We start from the raw sequence: 14,595 nt of genomic DNA, 5'->3' as shown, positions 1-14,595 counted from the left end.
AAATGGTACAGAGGCATCACTGAGCTGTTTTAGGGAGGAATACTGTGGATCCTCAGAGGCAGTAGTAGAGGAACTGAGGCAGAGTGAAATTGAAAAGTGAAGGTTATTGCTGCTTCCTTTTGTCATGTATCTCCTCAGACATAGTCATCTCTCAGGACTGAATAGCTGCATTAAACTATTAGTCATAGTTTTTGACTTTTTTGGCCTAAATTTTCAGTTATTTTCTCCTCTTCTTTCTGAAGTTCTTCTCCTTTCTTTTTACTGCCTCTCTTATTTCTTGATACACATTTGTCTTCACTAAATAATAAGTGAGAGTAGAAATTGAAGCTAGTTGTGATTTTTCCCTGGTCTTCCATTCTTATACTCATGATTCTTTCACTTCAGCTCTGTGTCTCTCACAATAAAGATCTGCCCTCTCAATGTCCAGTCTCCCAAGCCCAGTGGATTTATGTATTTACATGGGGGTAATCTGTGGAATAGTATCTAATAAAATAACAGCGCATTTCTACTGGAAGCTTGTATCTTAGAGATAAGCTTACCCAATTCTTTGACTTAAGGTTTCCCACAACCTTACTTATGGCAACTAACACAAGGCACATAAAACTTGTGGAACTTGTGGAACATGAAGCACAGAAAACTTGAGGAACTTGCATAAAATAAGTCCCACTACTTCTGGTACCAACAAATCAGGAGAAGAGTGTAATGTAAAGGCACCAGATATGAGCGTGACATATGATCACTTCTGAATGCTTCAACATTAAGTTTTATTTAGTTCTTGTGTATTATAGAGACACACAGGCCTTGAAGGATGTGCTGGGAAAACTTAATAACACTGGTCTTCTCTTCTTGGAGCTTGTGACTGTTTTCTTCTGTCATCGTTACTGCTGCAAGCAGCAATGAGTTCCAGGTCTTATGCAGTAAGCAATCCTAATTTCATTTTCATGACATTGATTTTTACATCGACCATTACCCATTCTGCACTCTCTCCTCAAGTCCAAGCTACCATACTCAGGATATTTCTTTTTGGCTGTAAGAAGGGAAGAATGACTGAAATTAGCCATCTAGCTATGACACATCCATGTTTTAAAAGGAGAAGGTCCATGAAGCAAAAGATTATAGAGTGAAAACGTCCACCTACCTATGGAGGAAAGATTAAGTGAATTTACTGTCCCTTGGTGCAAGCTACATTCTAGAAATAAAAAGGGTCTTGGACCTAAGTTAGGTGTTTCCACTTTCTGTCTTACAAGAAACTGGGCAGTGACCCAGGATGGTTCCCAAAATCAATGGAAGAAAAGTGACCATAATTTATCTTTTGGTCAGACTCTGTCTCTACGATCATCTAATTACCTTTGAGCAGCCTGTTCTCTGCTCTCACTAACATTATTTAGACTGAATGTTATGCTTTATGAATTCTTCTTCAAGTGATTTTCACTGTAGCTTGATTTTGCTTCTCTAAAATGTCAAGAGCTAGGCAACGCTGGATAATTTGTCTAAATTCCTGCAACTCCCCTGCATATTTGGGGTTTATTTCCCCGAAGAAATTATGTAACTCAGACATGTGTCTAATAACAACATTGATAAAGAAAAAAAAAAGTGGAGCCATTATTGACCATTACATGATTTCTAAAATTACCAGTGTTACCTTTTTCTTCTTTCATCACAAAGTTTCTAAAATAATAACTTACCAAGAATTTATCACAATTACTGTTTGTACTATTAAATCTTTTGACTAGCAATCAATAAACTATTGTCAGGGGCCCAAATCCAGCCTGCCACCTGTTTTTGGAAATAGTTTTAGTGGCACATAGATGCACCCACTTACACATTGTTTATAACTGTTTTTGCATTAAAATAATGCAGTTGAGATCTTAGGGTTCATAAAACCTTAAGTATTGGTTGTCTCACTTATTTCCAGAAAAAGTTTGTTAACTGTTACTCTGGCTTTATCTTTGCTCATCAATCATGAAAGAATGAGTGAGGGATTTGTAGCTGGAAGATATGTAGCAGATTTGAAGATTTGTAGCAGGAAGATATGTCCAGGAGAGCAAAACTGCAACTAAAATTTGCACATTATAAGAAACACAAAATTTGACACAATGCAAAAATAACTTTGTAATAGTCAAAGCTGTAAGAAAAGATATATGTTTTGTTTTGTTAACTTAAAGATGGAATCTCACTAGAAGTTATTTAGAAACGATTGTATTTAGGGGGTTTGGGGACATTGGTTTGATCAGCTATATGATCTATTCCAAGTCAAATATTTTTTATTTTATATTTTAAATTGTACCAAGTCAAAAAATGTATTTTATATTTTAAATTGTACCCTGGCCGATGCGTTTTCAGAAGTCATTTGTTTCGCAGTCTTTTTTTTTGTAGGCACATCAGATTCTTGACCAAAGGATAGATTTAATATTTTCACATATGAAAACAAATAAATTATGCCACTGTTTCCTGCTATTAATTATTGCCTGGTCTTCTCAGAGGCCAGGGCTCTTTGCCTAGGCAGTCTGTCTCCATTTCCAACAGCTGATAAGTGATGATGAGTAGTAATATCTGTTAGCTAATACATAAACTCAGAGCTACATTATCTATGTCATTGGTTTAGTGGCTATAAAACCAAGTCCTGCTATGAATATTGGTTTTCTTCTCAATGTAACTGAAGCGATTCAGAGTATGAAGCAACTTAAAGAAACAAAAACATAGAAGAACATCTAGTTAATCTGCACAATTTAAATATTCACTTCTAAAGATCATTACTTATTCTACATTTTCTGAGGAGTTATGATTATCAAACCCATAAGTGATGGCCAGTGACATACACCTGATTATACTCACTTTTGACAAGAGTTCTGTCACATTTGGCACTGCTGTCCATGATTCCACCTTGGACTGACCCCACCCCTTCTCTTATTCGTTCTTTGTCTTGTTTCACCTTTCTAAAACATTATTGTCTTTTTTTCTCCTCATTCTGACCTCTACATGTGTTCTCCAGCTTGTGTCCTTGGGTTGCTAATCTCCTTTGCAAGCATTATAGTATCAATTAAATATACTCCCTGTCAACTGGATGCCAAGCTCAAGGGCAGGGTGTCTTACTCTAAGCAATATTGACCTTTTGGATAGGACAATTCTTTGCTCTAAGGGGCTGTTCTGTGCATTGTAGGCTACTTAGCAGCATCCTGGGCTCTATCTACAGCTGGTACTATGCCAGTAGTACAAGTTGTGATGAGCTAAAAGGTCTCTAGACATTGCCTGATGTTCCCTTGAGCACAAACTCACTCCTCTCTGAGAACCACTGATCTAGTGATACTGTCATATTTCAAAAATTATTATTTCTGCCCTCAAATACATTGTTCAAGTCCAATCTTCTGTCTGAAATCTCTGAGCATCACTTTCAGCAAAGTAAAATCTCCCTCCATTTATCTCCCACACCACTTTTTGTTATAATATTATTTTAGATTTACAGAAGAGTTGCAAAGTTGGTAGAAGCCAGCTTCCCCTTATATTATATATTGCATAATCTTGGTAACGTTAATTAAGAAATTAATATTGATGTGGTAGTATTTACTAAGCTATGCTCTATTCAAATTTTGCCAGTTTTCATACGTGTCGCTTTTGTCTGCTTTTCACTATTGTCTTTATTATCCGTTCTGGAGTCCAATCTAAAATACCACATTACATTTTTGTGAAATGATGTTTTAATCTCTATGTTATTATCATACTTTTACCAAAAAACAACTTATGTCTTCTCAAACTTGTTAGTATAAATCCCCATAAATATTTGCATATTACCTTGTGAAACTGTGACCCAAAAGAGCAGAATAAAGAAAAAAAGTTGAATCTTCATGGTAGAGAGCTTCTTAAAAAAAAAAGTGTCAACAGACCTTTTTCAAGTCAGCTGTTTTGAAATCAGGAAACAGAGATCCCTTTTATTTATAGATTCTCCTGGGAAGTACTTTCAACTACTGAGGCTTATCAAGAGCAAGAACATTTGTATGCTTGGCTGAATAGTGCCACACTCAAAGAACATGAACTCAAAAAGTATTATTAAATTGTTCTCATAAAAGTAAAACCTGCTGTGTAACCTTAACTAGCTTTCATGAAAACATAGTTTTTAAGAGACTTTTATTTATAGGGGATATGTGTTTGGATTGCTAAATGTTATAGTAATCAGCTTCTCTATTCTGTGTTATATGTAATATTAAACATTCTAATGCCTTAGTATAAAACTGTTGAATGCCTGAATCATAAGATTTTACAGAAAATGTCTCACTGAGATCAGTTTTGTTTTACTGATAAAACAAGAGAACCAGGGAGATTAAATGACTTTATTTCAATTAATATAAGACACAACTATTTAAATAATCAGTAAATTCGGGATTCACTAAAAATGTGGGAAATATTCTATATAAGTTTATTTATTTATTTATTTATTTATATTTATTTTTTGAGATAGAGTCTGGCTCTGTCACCCAGGCTGGAGTGCAGTGGCACCATCTCAGTTCACTGCAACCTCTGCCTCCCGGGTTCAAGTGATTCTCCTGCCTCAGCCTCCTGAGGAGCTGGAATTATAGGTGCCTGCTACCACACCTGACTAATTTTTGTAGTTTTAGTAAAGACGGAGTTTCACCATGTTGGTCAGGCTGGCCTCAAACCCCTGACTTCATGATCCACCCGCCTCAGATTTCCAAAGTGCTGGGATTACAGGCATGAGCCACTATGCCCAGCCAAGTCTTTGTATGATTTATAAATTTTCTATAGTCATCTGATTTCAAAATTTCAGGTTCAACGTTTTAATTCTGTTTATGGAACTGAAAGTTTCATATCTGATCTAAATTGCATGCTTACAAAAACTATTATTTCGGATATGTGAGAAAGAGCTGGAAGTTTTGCCCAGTACTCAGAAGCTGATGCTATAAAGAAAAACAATTGGCCAGGTGTGGTGGCTCATGCCTGTAATCCCAGCACTTTGGGAGGCTGAGGAGGGTGGATCACCTGAGGTCAGGAGTTCTGGACCAGCCTGGCCAACATGGTGAAAACCCACCTCTACTAAAAATACAAAAATTAGCCGGCCATTGTGGCAGGCACCTGTAATCCCAGCTACTCAGGGGTCCAAGGCAGGAGACTCGCTTGAATCCAGGAGGCAGAGGTTGCAGTGAGCCAAGATCATGCCATTGCATTCCAGCCTGGGGTACAAGAGCGAGACTTCCTATCAAAAAAAAAAAAAAAAAAAAAAAAAAAAAAAAAAAAAAAAAAAGGAAATCAATGAATCAATTATTTCCTACCACATAGTTAAGATAATTTTTAGGACAGTGGTTCCTAAACTTTGGCTGCATCAGAATCCCCTAGAAAGCCTGCTAAAATCAGATTGCAAGGTCCCACCCCCAGTATTTCTGATTTAGTAGATCTGGAATGGGGACTAAAATTTGCTTTTCTAACAAGATCATTGAACGCTAATGTTGCTGAAAGGGGCCATATATTAGTCTTGGAAACCTAACTCATTAATTCTATAATATCTAAGAAAAATGTTTCACAGAGTCATAGAATCTGCAGCATTCATTAATAAAGAATTTAAAGCTGCTTAGAGTTTCTAATCAAATATACTCATATTACTGGTGAGAAAAGTACAATCAAAATAGATGAACTTATTTACCTAGTAATTGTTATCCTTTGCAACAGATGCTTCATATTATGAAATAAAAATAACAACTTTTGAATTAAATCAAATATGGGGAACTTGACTCATCTGTTTCCTTTCTGGGAAAGTAAAGAAAGATTGGGAATGCAGCATTAGCTGATAGGAGGAAGACCACTTCAGTATATCACTATGCAGCACTTACTCAACAAATATTATTGAGCACCAATTCAGAGTTCAGTTATTGATTTCGAATCTATTTTGAATTGGTTTCATCTTGTTGTAGTCAGAAAACATACAGAAGACTAAGAAAGGATTCCTATGAATAGAAAGTGCACTATTGACATAGGTTAAAAAGAAAAAAAAAAAAAGGTAACTGTATCTCTAACACAGAGCATTTATCCCTTTCCAATTGGTTTTGCTATTAGGATGGAAAAAGATACCCTATGCAAAAGAGAACTGGAGAGACTAAACTGACCTAAGAGAAAATAGACTTTAAGAAAAAAATTGTTACTAGAGACAAAGAAAAACATTGTATAATAGTAAAATGGACAATCCATCAAGCATGTAGAGAAATTACAAACATTTATGTACCTAACATAAAAGCTCTGAAATGCAAGAAGTAGTAACACGACAGAATTAAAAAGAAAAATAGATCGAAAATAAAAATAATACTTGAGGTCAATAATACCCCACATTCAATAACGGATACAAAAGCTAGACAGACCAGTAAGGAAACAAAAAATGTTTAGCAACCTTGTACACTAACTAAACCAACAGATACCTGTAAGACATTCCATCCATCAAAAGCAAAATACAGATTCATTTTAAATAAATATGGAACGTTCTCTAGGATAGTCATATATTAGGTGACAAAACAAGTGTCAATATATTTAAAACATTGAAATTATACAAGGTACCTTCTCAGACTACAATGTAATAAATTTAAAATCTGTAACTGAAGAAAAATAAAAAATTTACAGATAACTGAAAATTAAGTAATACACTCCAAAATAATCACTGGTTCAAAAGTAAATCCAAAGATGAATTAGAATAAGCTTAATATGAATAATAACAAAAACATAATGTGCCAAAACGTATGAGATACAGTGAATGCATATGAAAATGCAAGAAACCTAAATAGCAGAAATCATCTTGAAAAAGAACAAAGTTGGAGGACTCACACTTCCTAATTTCAAAACTTACTATCAAGAAACTGAGGAAGGTTGGAGCAAGATGGTGGAACAGAAGACTTCACTTAGAGTCCCCTTACCACCCCCAACTGCAAGGGCACCAATTTAACAACTATCTAAACAAAAAAAAAGCACCTTCATAAATAAATCAGGCGAGCACTCACAGCACCTGGTTTTAATTTCACTCTGAAAGAGGCACTGGAAGAGGGTAGGAGAAACAGTCTTAAATCACAGATACCACCCCCCTTTTTCATCCCTTGACAGTAGCTGAGTGGTGCAGAGAAAGAATCATGTGCTTGAGAGAGGGAGAGAACAGCAATTGTGAGACACTGCATTGAACTCAGTGCTGCTCTGGCACAGCAGAAAGCAAAACCGGGTTGAACCCAGCCGATGCTCACTCATGGAAGGAGTACTGAAACCAGCCCTAGCCAGAAGGTAGGATTTGATTCTTGGCAAGACTTGTCGCTGCAGTCTAAAGTGTCCTGGGCCCTAAATAAACTTGAAAGGCAGTCTAGGCCACAAGGACTGTAACTCCTACGTGAGTCCTAGTGCTGAACTGGGCTCAGAGCCAGTGAATGTAGGGAACATGAAACCTACTGAGACACCAGTTGAGGTGGCTAAGAGAATGCTGGCATCACCTCTCCCCTAACCCCAGGCTACATAGCACATGGATCTAATAGGTACTTCCTTCCATGTGAGGGTAGGAGAGAGACGAGTAAGGAGAACATTGTCTTGCACGATAGATACCAGCCCAACCACAGTAGGTTAGGGAACTAGAGTCATGAGGCCCCCTTTCCAGGCCCTAGCTCCTGAGTGACATTTCCAGACACACCTTGAGCCAGAAGTGAACCCACTGCCTTGAATAAAAGTTACCTGAGGGCCTTGGGAGAGACTCTGAAATATGCTGGCTTCAGGTAAGATTTAGCACATTCCCAGCAGTGGTGGCTATGGAGAGAGACTCCTTCTGCTTAAGAAAAGCAGAGCGAAAGGTAAAGGGTGCTTTGTCTTGCACCTTAGGTACCAGTTCAGCTGCAGAGGGGTAGAAAACCTGTTATGCCCAGACCGTTTATTTCCCGAAGAAGACCACCAGAGTCCAGAGTCAAAGCCAAGCGGCAAGGATCTTTACTGCAAGTTTGAACTTGGTCCCTCTGCTCCACAGCATACAAGAGGGCCCCGAACAATGCATGTGCTCACTTTTTATAGCCCGATGTAAACAGGATATGTAAGGTTACAGAGAAACAAGGGAATTCTTTTGGTTACAGCATTACAATTGGTTAGCATTTTAAGTTATACATTTAGCAGTTTTTTTTATTGGTTCCTGTGCTTTCAGTAAAACCACTCCACAAACGGTTGTGACCTTATTGGGGACTCCCCAGGTGGTGTTTTTCTAAAGTTGAGACAAATGGAGGAATGTTTGTACTGGGCCCAGGAAGTTGAGACAAATGGAGGAATGTTTGTACTGGGCCCAGGACTGAGATATATGGAGCAATGTGTTTGTACTGGGCCCAGGACTGAGATACATGTTTGATTTCTTACATTCCCCCCTCTCTCAGGTAACTCTGGAGCCAATCTTGGGTCTTATAAGTCTGATTCTGTTTCCGTGTTTACAGGTTGGTATTGGGCTCTGAGGACCATGAGCTGTATGGTGTCAAATCTTTCCCTGACAAACTGCAAAATTCGGTTAATAACACAGGGTCCTACAGTAAACAGAAATAGTAGGCTTAGCAGGGGTCCAAGGAAGGGAGCTAACAGAGAAAACATAGAGGAATTCCACCATTGGTTTGTAGCTGAGGCAAACTGCTGTTTTTCATTTCTGTGCTTAACTTGCATAACTGTTGGACCCAGTTCTCTACAAACCCTGATTCATTTATGTAAAAACAACAGTCTTCCTTCAGGAACATACATGTACCACCTTTTTCAGCAGTGAGTAGGTCTAGGGCCCTCCGGTTCTGCAAGGTCACCTGAGCTAGGGATGTGAGCTGTCGCTGAAGGGAGGCAAGGGACTCAGCCAACTCCTCCATAGCAATGGCAAATTGTTGGTACAACTTGTTGCTTTCTATGAGGGTGTGACCTAGGGCTCCCCCTGCCAGTCCAGCCGCAATGAGGGATGAGGTGAGGGAGATTCCCGCAATGAGGGGGAGAAATATGGCTCGTGCAGGTCTCGGTCTAGGGCCTGGGTGAATAGCAGTGCTAGTCCAGTTACCAGTGTATCCCAGGAACTCGCCGGCAGTTAGTAGAGTTAACCGGGGAACTAGTGTGACAGGGAGACACAGTAGGTTGGTAACAGAGGGACCAGATAGGGTCTTAGATAATGTTCCATTACACCAAAAGAATATGCCCGGCGGGGCCCTCAGGTTGGTATTAGGGGGCGTTACAGTGATGTTGCAGAGGCTAGAGTTAGTGCCTGAAAAACAGTAGGGAAACTTCTCCTGACTGGGGTTCCGGTACAGTGGCACATTAAGAATAGGGGCATTCGAGAGATTCCGAAGGTTGTTAGTTTGGGTAAAGGATTCCCATGGCAGAGGGACAGCGGTTAGCGGTGGACGCCCTAGGGTGGCACACAGAAAGCAGCCAGACAAGCTGTGAAGTCCTGTAAGGTTAGCAAGTTCTAATCCTTCTTGTAATAATTCTAACCAGGAGAAAGGACGTAAATCTTGTGTTAGTCTGTCTTCCTGTCATTGGATATCCCCATGGACCAGGGGCCGTACCTGAACTAGGCCACGCCACAGATAGAGGTGACTGCTAGGCCACGTGGAGGAAGAGGAATAGTATACAGCCCCATGTTGAGGCGTGGTCCAGCGGGAGTTCCAAGGGTCCTTAACTATCCAAGTATAGATGCCGCCTCTACCTTGCTGGTAGAAGGTCCACCCGGATTGCTCGTTCCACCCTCTGACTGAGTGCATTTTACAGTAACTGTAGGGGCAGCCTGCGTTTTGGTGCCACCAATAGTGTTTACAATTGTACTTAGTCTGATCAAACTCAAAACATATCATTGGTACCACTGGTTTGGCTATCTGAAAACCAGTAAAATTTAGCAAAATTGGGTCACTGCACCCTGTGGAGGGGCAATCAGCACTGGCCAATAACTTCCCAGGCTTACGAGGTTGCCCAAGGTGGGTTCGGTTTTCATAAAGCCAGAATCTCCAGACAAAGGGGTTAGGAACTGGTTTTGTGTTTGCCCCAGTGGCCACTAGGGCGACTAACGTTAGGGTTAGACTACCTAGCTGCATGTTTGCAGTGAGCTATGCTGCCGGCGCAGGGTGAGTTTTAAGGGGTTGTTCTTAGCTCTGTCCACAGTCCATGTGGCCGGTGCTTCATTCGCTGCTGTGATTGGTCCAAGAAGGTCGGAGGTCGGGTCCACTGGTTTGATGTGGATGTAGTGGATCCACGACACGATGACTTCTATCTTTAGGGCGGTGGGTGTGGTTAGGAGTACCTGGAGTGGTCCCTTCCACCTGGGTTCTAAGGTCTCTTGTCGGTGTTGCTTAACCAGGACCCAGTCTCCTGGCTGGTACGGATGGGGTGTCGGTGGGGGACCGGTCTCATATAGTTCCTTCAGCTTGGGCCAGATTTCCTGATGAATTTTCTGCAAGGCTTGTAGGGAAAATAAGAGTTCAGAGACATTTTCTGTTTCAGATTTTAGCAGATCATCTTTTAGGCTGGGAACCAGGGGTGGGGGTCTGCCATACATGATTTCATAAGGGGTAAGGCCCAGTCTCTAAGGGGTATTACGGGCCCGGAACAGAGCATAGGGGAGAAGGACCACCCAATTAGCGCCAGTCTCCATAGTCAATTTAGTTAAGGTCTCTTTCAAGGTCCGATTCATCCTTTCTACCTGTCCTGAACTTTGGGGCCTGTAAGCGCAATGTAGTTTCCAATTTGCCCCAAAGATGGAAGCCAAATCCTGACTTACCTTAGCAATGAAGGCCGGCCCATTATCTGACCCTAGCTGGATGGGGAAGCCATACCTGGGGAGGATGTCTTCCAGAATTTTCTTTGCTGTAACCTGAGCGGTTTCTCTTTTGGTTGGGAATGCTTCAGTCCACCCTGAAAAAGTATCTACAAAGACAAGTAAGTACCGATACCCGTATTTTCCTGGCTTTATCTCAGTAAAATCTACTTCCCAGTAGATACCGGGCCTGGTTCCCCTGAGCCTTGTTCCCGTTGCAGCCTGGGATTGGGGATAGGCGTTGTTAAGCTGGCAGACTTTGCAACTTGTCACGATGCTGCTGGCCGTCTCAGCTATATGTCTGATCTTGAGCTTGGAGCATCTGATCAGGTCTATCATCCGCCGGGCACCCAGGTGGGTGGTTCGGTGGATGTGTTCCAACACTTGTTGTCCTAATTTTTCTGGCAGGATAGTTTGGTCATTAGTATCAGTCCACCACCCATTCTGGATCCGTTTCAGGGGAAGTTTGTCAATCCACTGGAGATCTTGTTCTGAATAATCAGGGAGATATGGCAAGTCCCGGGGGCCCGGATCAGGGAGCTGGAGTGCAAGGAGTTGGTTGGGAGCCTTTGCTACACTCCTTGCAGTTTGGTCTGCCAGAAAGTTGCCTTGAGCAATTGGAGTGGTTGGTTTCTGAGGCCCTGGGCAATGTACAATAGCCAATTTTTCTGGTCTCCATAGGGCTGTTAACAGAGCTAGGATCTCTTGCTTGTTTTTTATCTCTTTTCCTTCAGCCGTTAGTAACCCTCGCTCCCTGTAAATGGCCCCATGTATATGCGCTGTAGCAAAAGCATATCGGCTGTCTGTGTATACTGTCAGTTTCTTCCCTGCCCCTAAGGTAAGAGCTTGGGTGAGCACTATCAGTTCGGCCTTCTGAGCCGATGTCACCGGGGGCAGGGGTTCCGCCCAGATTACCTTAGTCTCTGAAGTCACTGCTGCTCCTGCATACCTCTGGCCTTGGTGTATGAAGCTGCTCCCATCAGTGAACCAAACGAGGTCAGCGTCAGGAAGTGGGCGGTCCTGCAGGTCCTCTCGAACTCCGTGCACTTGAGCTAGTATCTCGGTGCAATCATGGAGCGGGGCGTCCAGGTCTGGGTTGGGCAGCAGTGAGGCAGGGTTTAAGGTTGTTGGGGGCAGGAAAGTTATCCCAGGTCTTCATGGAGGGCCTCATCGAACAGGGTAGGAGAGTTTTTGAATCCCTGCGGCAGTCTGGTCCATGTCAGTTGGCCACTTATGCCCCTCTCAGGGTCAGTCCACTCGAAGGCGAAGAGCTTTTGGCTCTGAGGGGCTAAAGGCAAACTGAAGAAAGCATCTTTCAAATCTAAAATAGTGTACCATTGATGTTTAGGGTTTAGGGTACTCAGGAGGGTGTACGGGTTAGGCACAGTTGGATGTATGTCCAAAACCCTCTTATTGACTTCTCTCAAGTCTTGTACAGCTCTGTACTCTCCGCTATTGGGTTTCCGTACCAGCAACAATGGAGTATTCCAGGGCGAGTGACACGGGCGAAGGACCCCTTGGTCGAGGAGCTGGCGAATATGTGGTGTAATCCCTTCTTTGGCCTCTAGGGGCATCGGGTATTGGCATACCCGAACGGGGTCTGTCCCAGGCTTGAGTTCAACAAACAAGGCAGGACGGTGTTTTGCTAGTCCTAAGCCCCCCGTTTCCGCCCAAGCTCCTGGATATTGCCGGAGCCAGTTTGCTATGTTCTGGTCAGGGGCCGCTTGCTCCTGGTGGAGCTGGTACTCATCTTCTAGGGTTATAGTTAGGATGGACACGGGCTGATTTTGGGAGTTGGTCAGGACGGGCCCCTCAGGGAGGAAATGGATCTGTGCTCCCATTTTAGTTAGCAGGTCTCTCCCTAATAGGGGACAGGGGCTCTCAGGGATGACCAGGAAAGAATGGGTTACATTCCTGGCTCCGAGGTTTACTGTTCTTTGTGTCGTCCAGGGGTATTTCTTAATCCCTGTGGCCCCTTGTACCCAAGAGGACTTGGAGGATAATTTTCCATTAGTTTCAACTAGGACCGAGTGCTGTGCTCCCGTATCGACCAAGAACTGAACTGGGGACTCCTCCACTTGCAAAGTTACCCTAGGTTCAGGGAGGGGGTCCCAACCCCGTCTTCCCTAGTCTTCGTCTTGAGTGACTAGTATGGGTGTAGACCTAGGGGGTCCCTGTCCTCTGCGTTGTTTCTTTTTAGGGCAGTCCTTTATCCAGTGGCCAGCCTCCTTACAGTAGGCACATTGGTCTTTGCTTAGATTATCATGTCTGGGGGACCGCCTAGGTTGGGTGTCCTCTGGCTGTAGATGCTCTTTTTGTACTACTGCTGCCAGGACTTTGGTCATTTTTTCAGTGGCCTTAAATTGCTTTTCCTCTGGAGTATCTCTATTATTGTAAACTCGCTGGGCTATCTGAAGGAGGTCCTGAATCTGTTTTCCCTCTAAGTCTTCTAATTTCTGGAGTTTCTTTTTAATGTCTGGGGCCGCCTGATTTACAAAAGACATTACAACAGCTGCCTGACTTCCTGGGGCCTCTGGGTCTATGGGGGTGTATTGTCTAAAAGCTTCCATTAATCTTTCTAAATAGGTAGCTGGGCTTTCTGTATTTCCCTGCAGAACAGAGTATACTTTAGCCAAATTAGTGGGCTTGTGAGCAGCTGCCCGGAGACCCGCCATTAGAGTCTGGCGATAAAGGTGTAGCCGTCCCCTACCTTCTGCCGTGTTGTAGTCCCACGCCGGCCTGGTCAGAGAAAAAGTCACATTTATGAGGTCGGGGTTGACAGTCGGTTGACCGTCGTCCCCCGGGACCAACTTTCTAGCTTCTACCTGGATTCTCTCTCGCTCCTCCGTTGTGAACAAAATTCGGAGGAGCTGCTGACAATCATCCCAAGTGGGCTGGTGGGTGAACATGACACTATCTGGTAAAGCCATTAAATCTTTGGGGTTGTCTGAAAACCGGGCACTCTGAGTCTTCCAGTTATACAGATCACTGGTGGAGAATGGCCAGTACTGGAGCCTGGGGATTTCCGTGTCATCTGGGGGTCCTATTTCCCAAAGGGGTAGAGCCACTGTGGAGTCAGGCAGCTGGGGGGGGTTAATCCGCAAAGTGCGCCCTCGTGTCTGCCCCACCGGCCCTTCAGAGTTACTTTCACTTTCAGTGACCTCGGGTGCACCGGCCGCCTCCCGTCCACCTACTTCTTCCTGCGGCTCAGTCCAGGGGGCTGGGGCCTGGGGCCCAGAGGGGTACGGAGGGGGATCTATGGACAGTGGGTCCCCGCTATCAGGTAAAACAGGATGGGGGGGCGGTCGGTTGCTTGGATTTTAGCAGCCGAGCAACCAGTGCCTTGCATGGTTCGGGGGCTAGTAGGAAAGGGGACAGCCAAGGGGGCGGGTTCTCAACAAGGTCCTGCCATATGAGAATATATGGGATTTGATCCGAGTGGCCAGCACGCCCAGGTAGAAAAACCTTGGACTTTACTTTAGTAACGACAGGAAGACAGAATGTCCCTTCAGGTGGCCACCCTACATTAAAGGCGGGCCATTCGGAGCGCCACAGAGTAATTAGATTTCCCCTCCTGATTTCCATACTAAGATCATGGCCCCTTGCTCTAACATCCTTGAAATTATTTATAAGGAGAGATAGGGGTGTGCTCTGGGCATTACCCATTCTGTAATAGTTTGTAGTCTCCTTCTGCAATAGAATATGGGTTAGAATTCCTGCAAAGGAAAACTGGAGTATCAATGTATCAATAATATCTAGCCGCAAGCGCGCTCCGGAAGCCCGGGTCAGAATCAGTTCAGATAGAAATCTAAATCAGGCGA

The 14,595-nt window shown here is 43.0% G+C and overlaps 1 protein-coding gene across 1 annotated transcript; it reads right to left on the bottom strand.

The window, feature by feature from the left end:
* Positions 1 to 743: 743 nt before the first annotated feature.
* LOC104671488 (beta-defensin 110) lies at positions 744 to 3,902 on the bottom strand. The gene is made up of 2 exons (XM_010374989.2): positions 3,790 to 3,902; positions 744 to 1,027 (listed from the first exon to the last, which is right to left on the bottom strand). The coding sequence occupies exons 1-2, from the start codon at positions 3,842 to 3,844 to the stop codon at positions 879 to 881; spliced, it is 204 nt and encodes a 67-aa protein (XP_010373291.1). The 5' UTR covers positions 3,845 to 3,902; the 3' UTR covers positions 744 to 878.
* Between the last annotated feature and the right edge of the window lie 10,693 nt (positions 3,903 to 14,595).

This window comes from Rhinopithecus roxellana, chromosome 4 (assembly GCF_007565055.1).
Source record: "Rhinopithecus roxellana isolate Shanxi Qingling chromosome 4, ASM756505v1, whole genome shotgun sequence".
Classification (NCBI taxonomy): domain Eukaryota; kingdom Metazoa; phylum Chordata; class Mammalia; order Primates; family Cercopithecidae; genus Rhinopithecus; species Rhinopithecus roxellana.
This window is presented reverse-complemented; position numbering and strand designations above follow the sequence as displayed.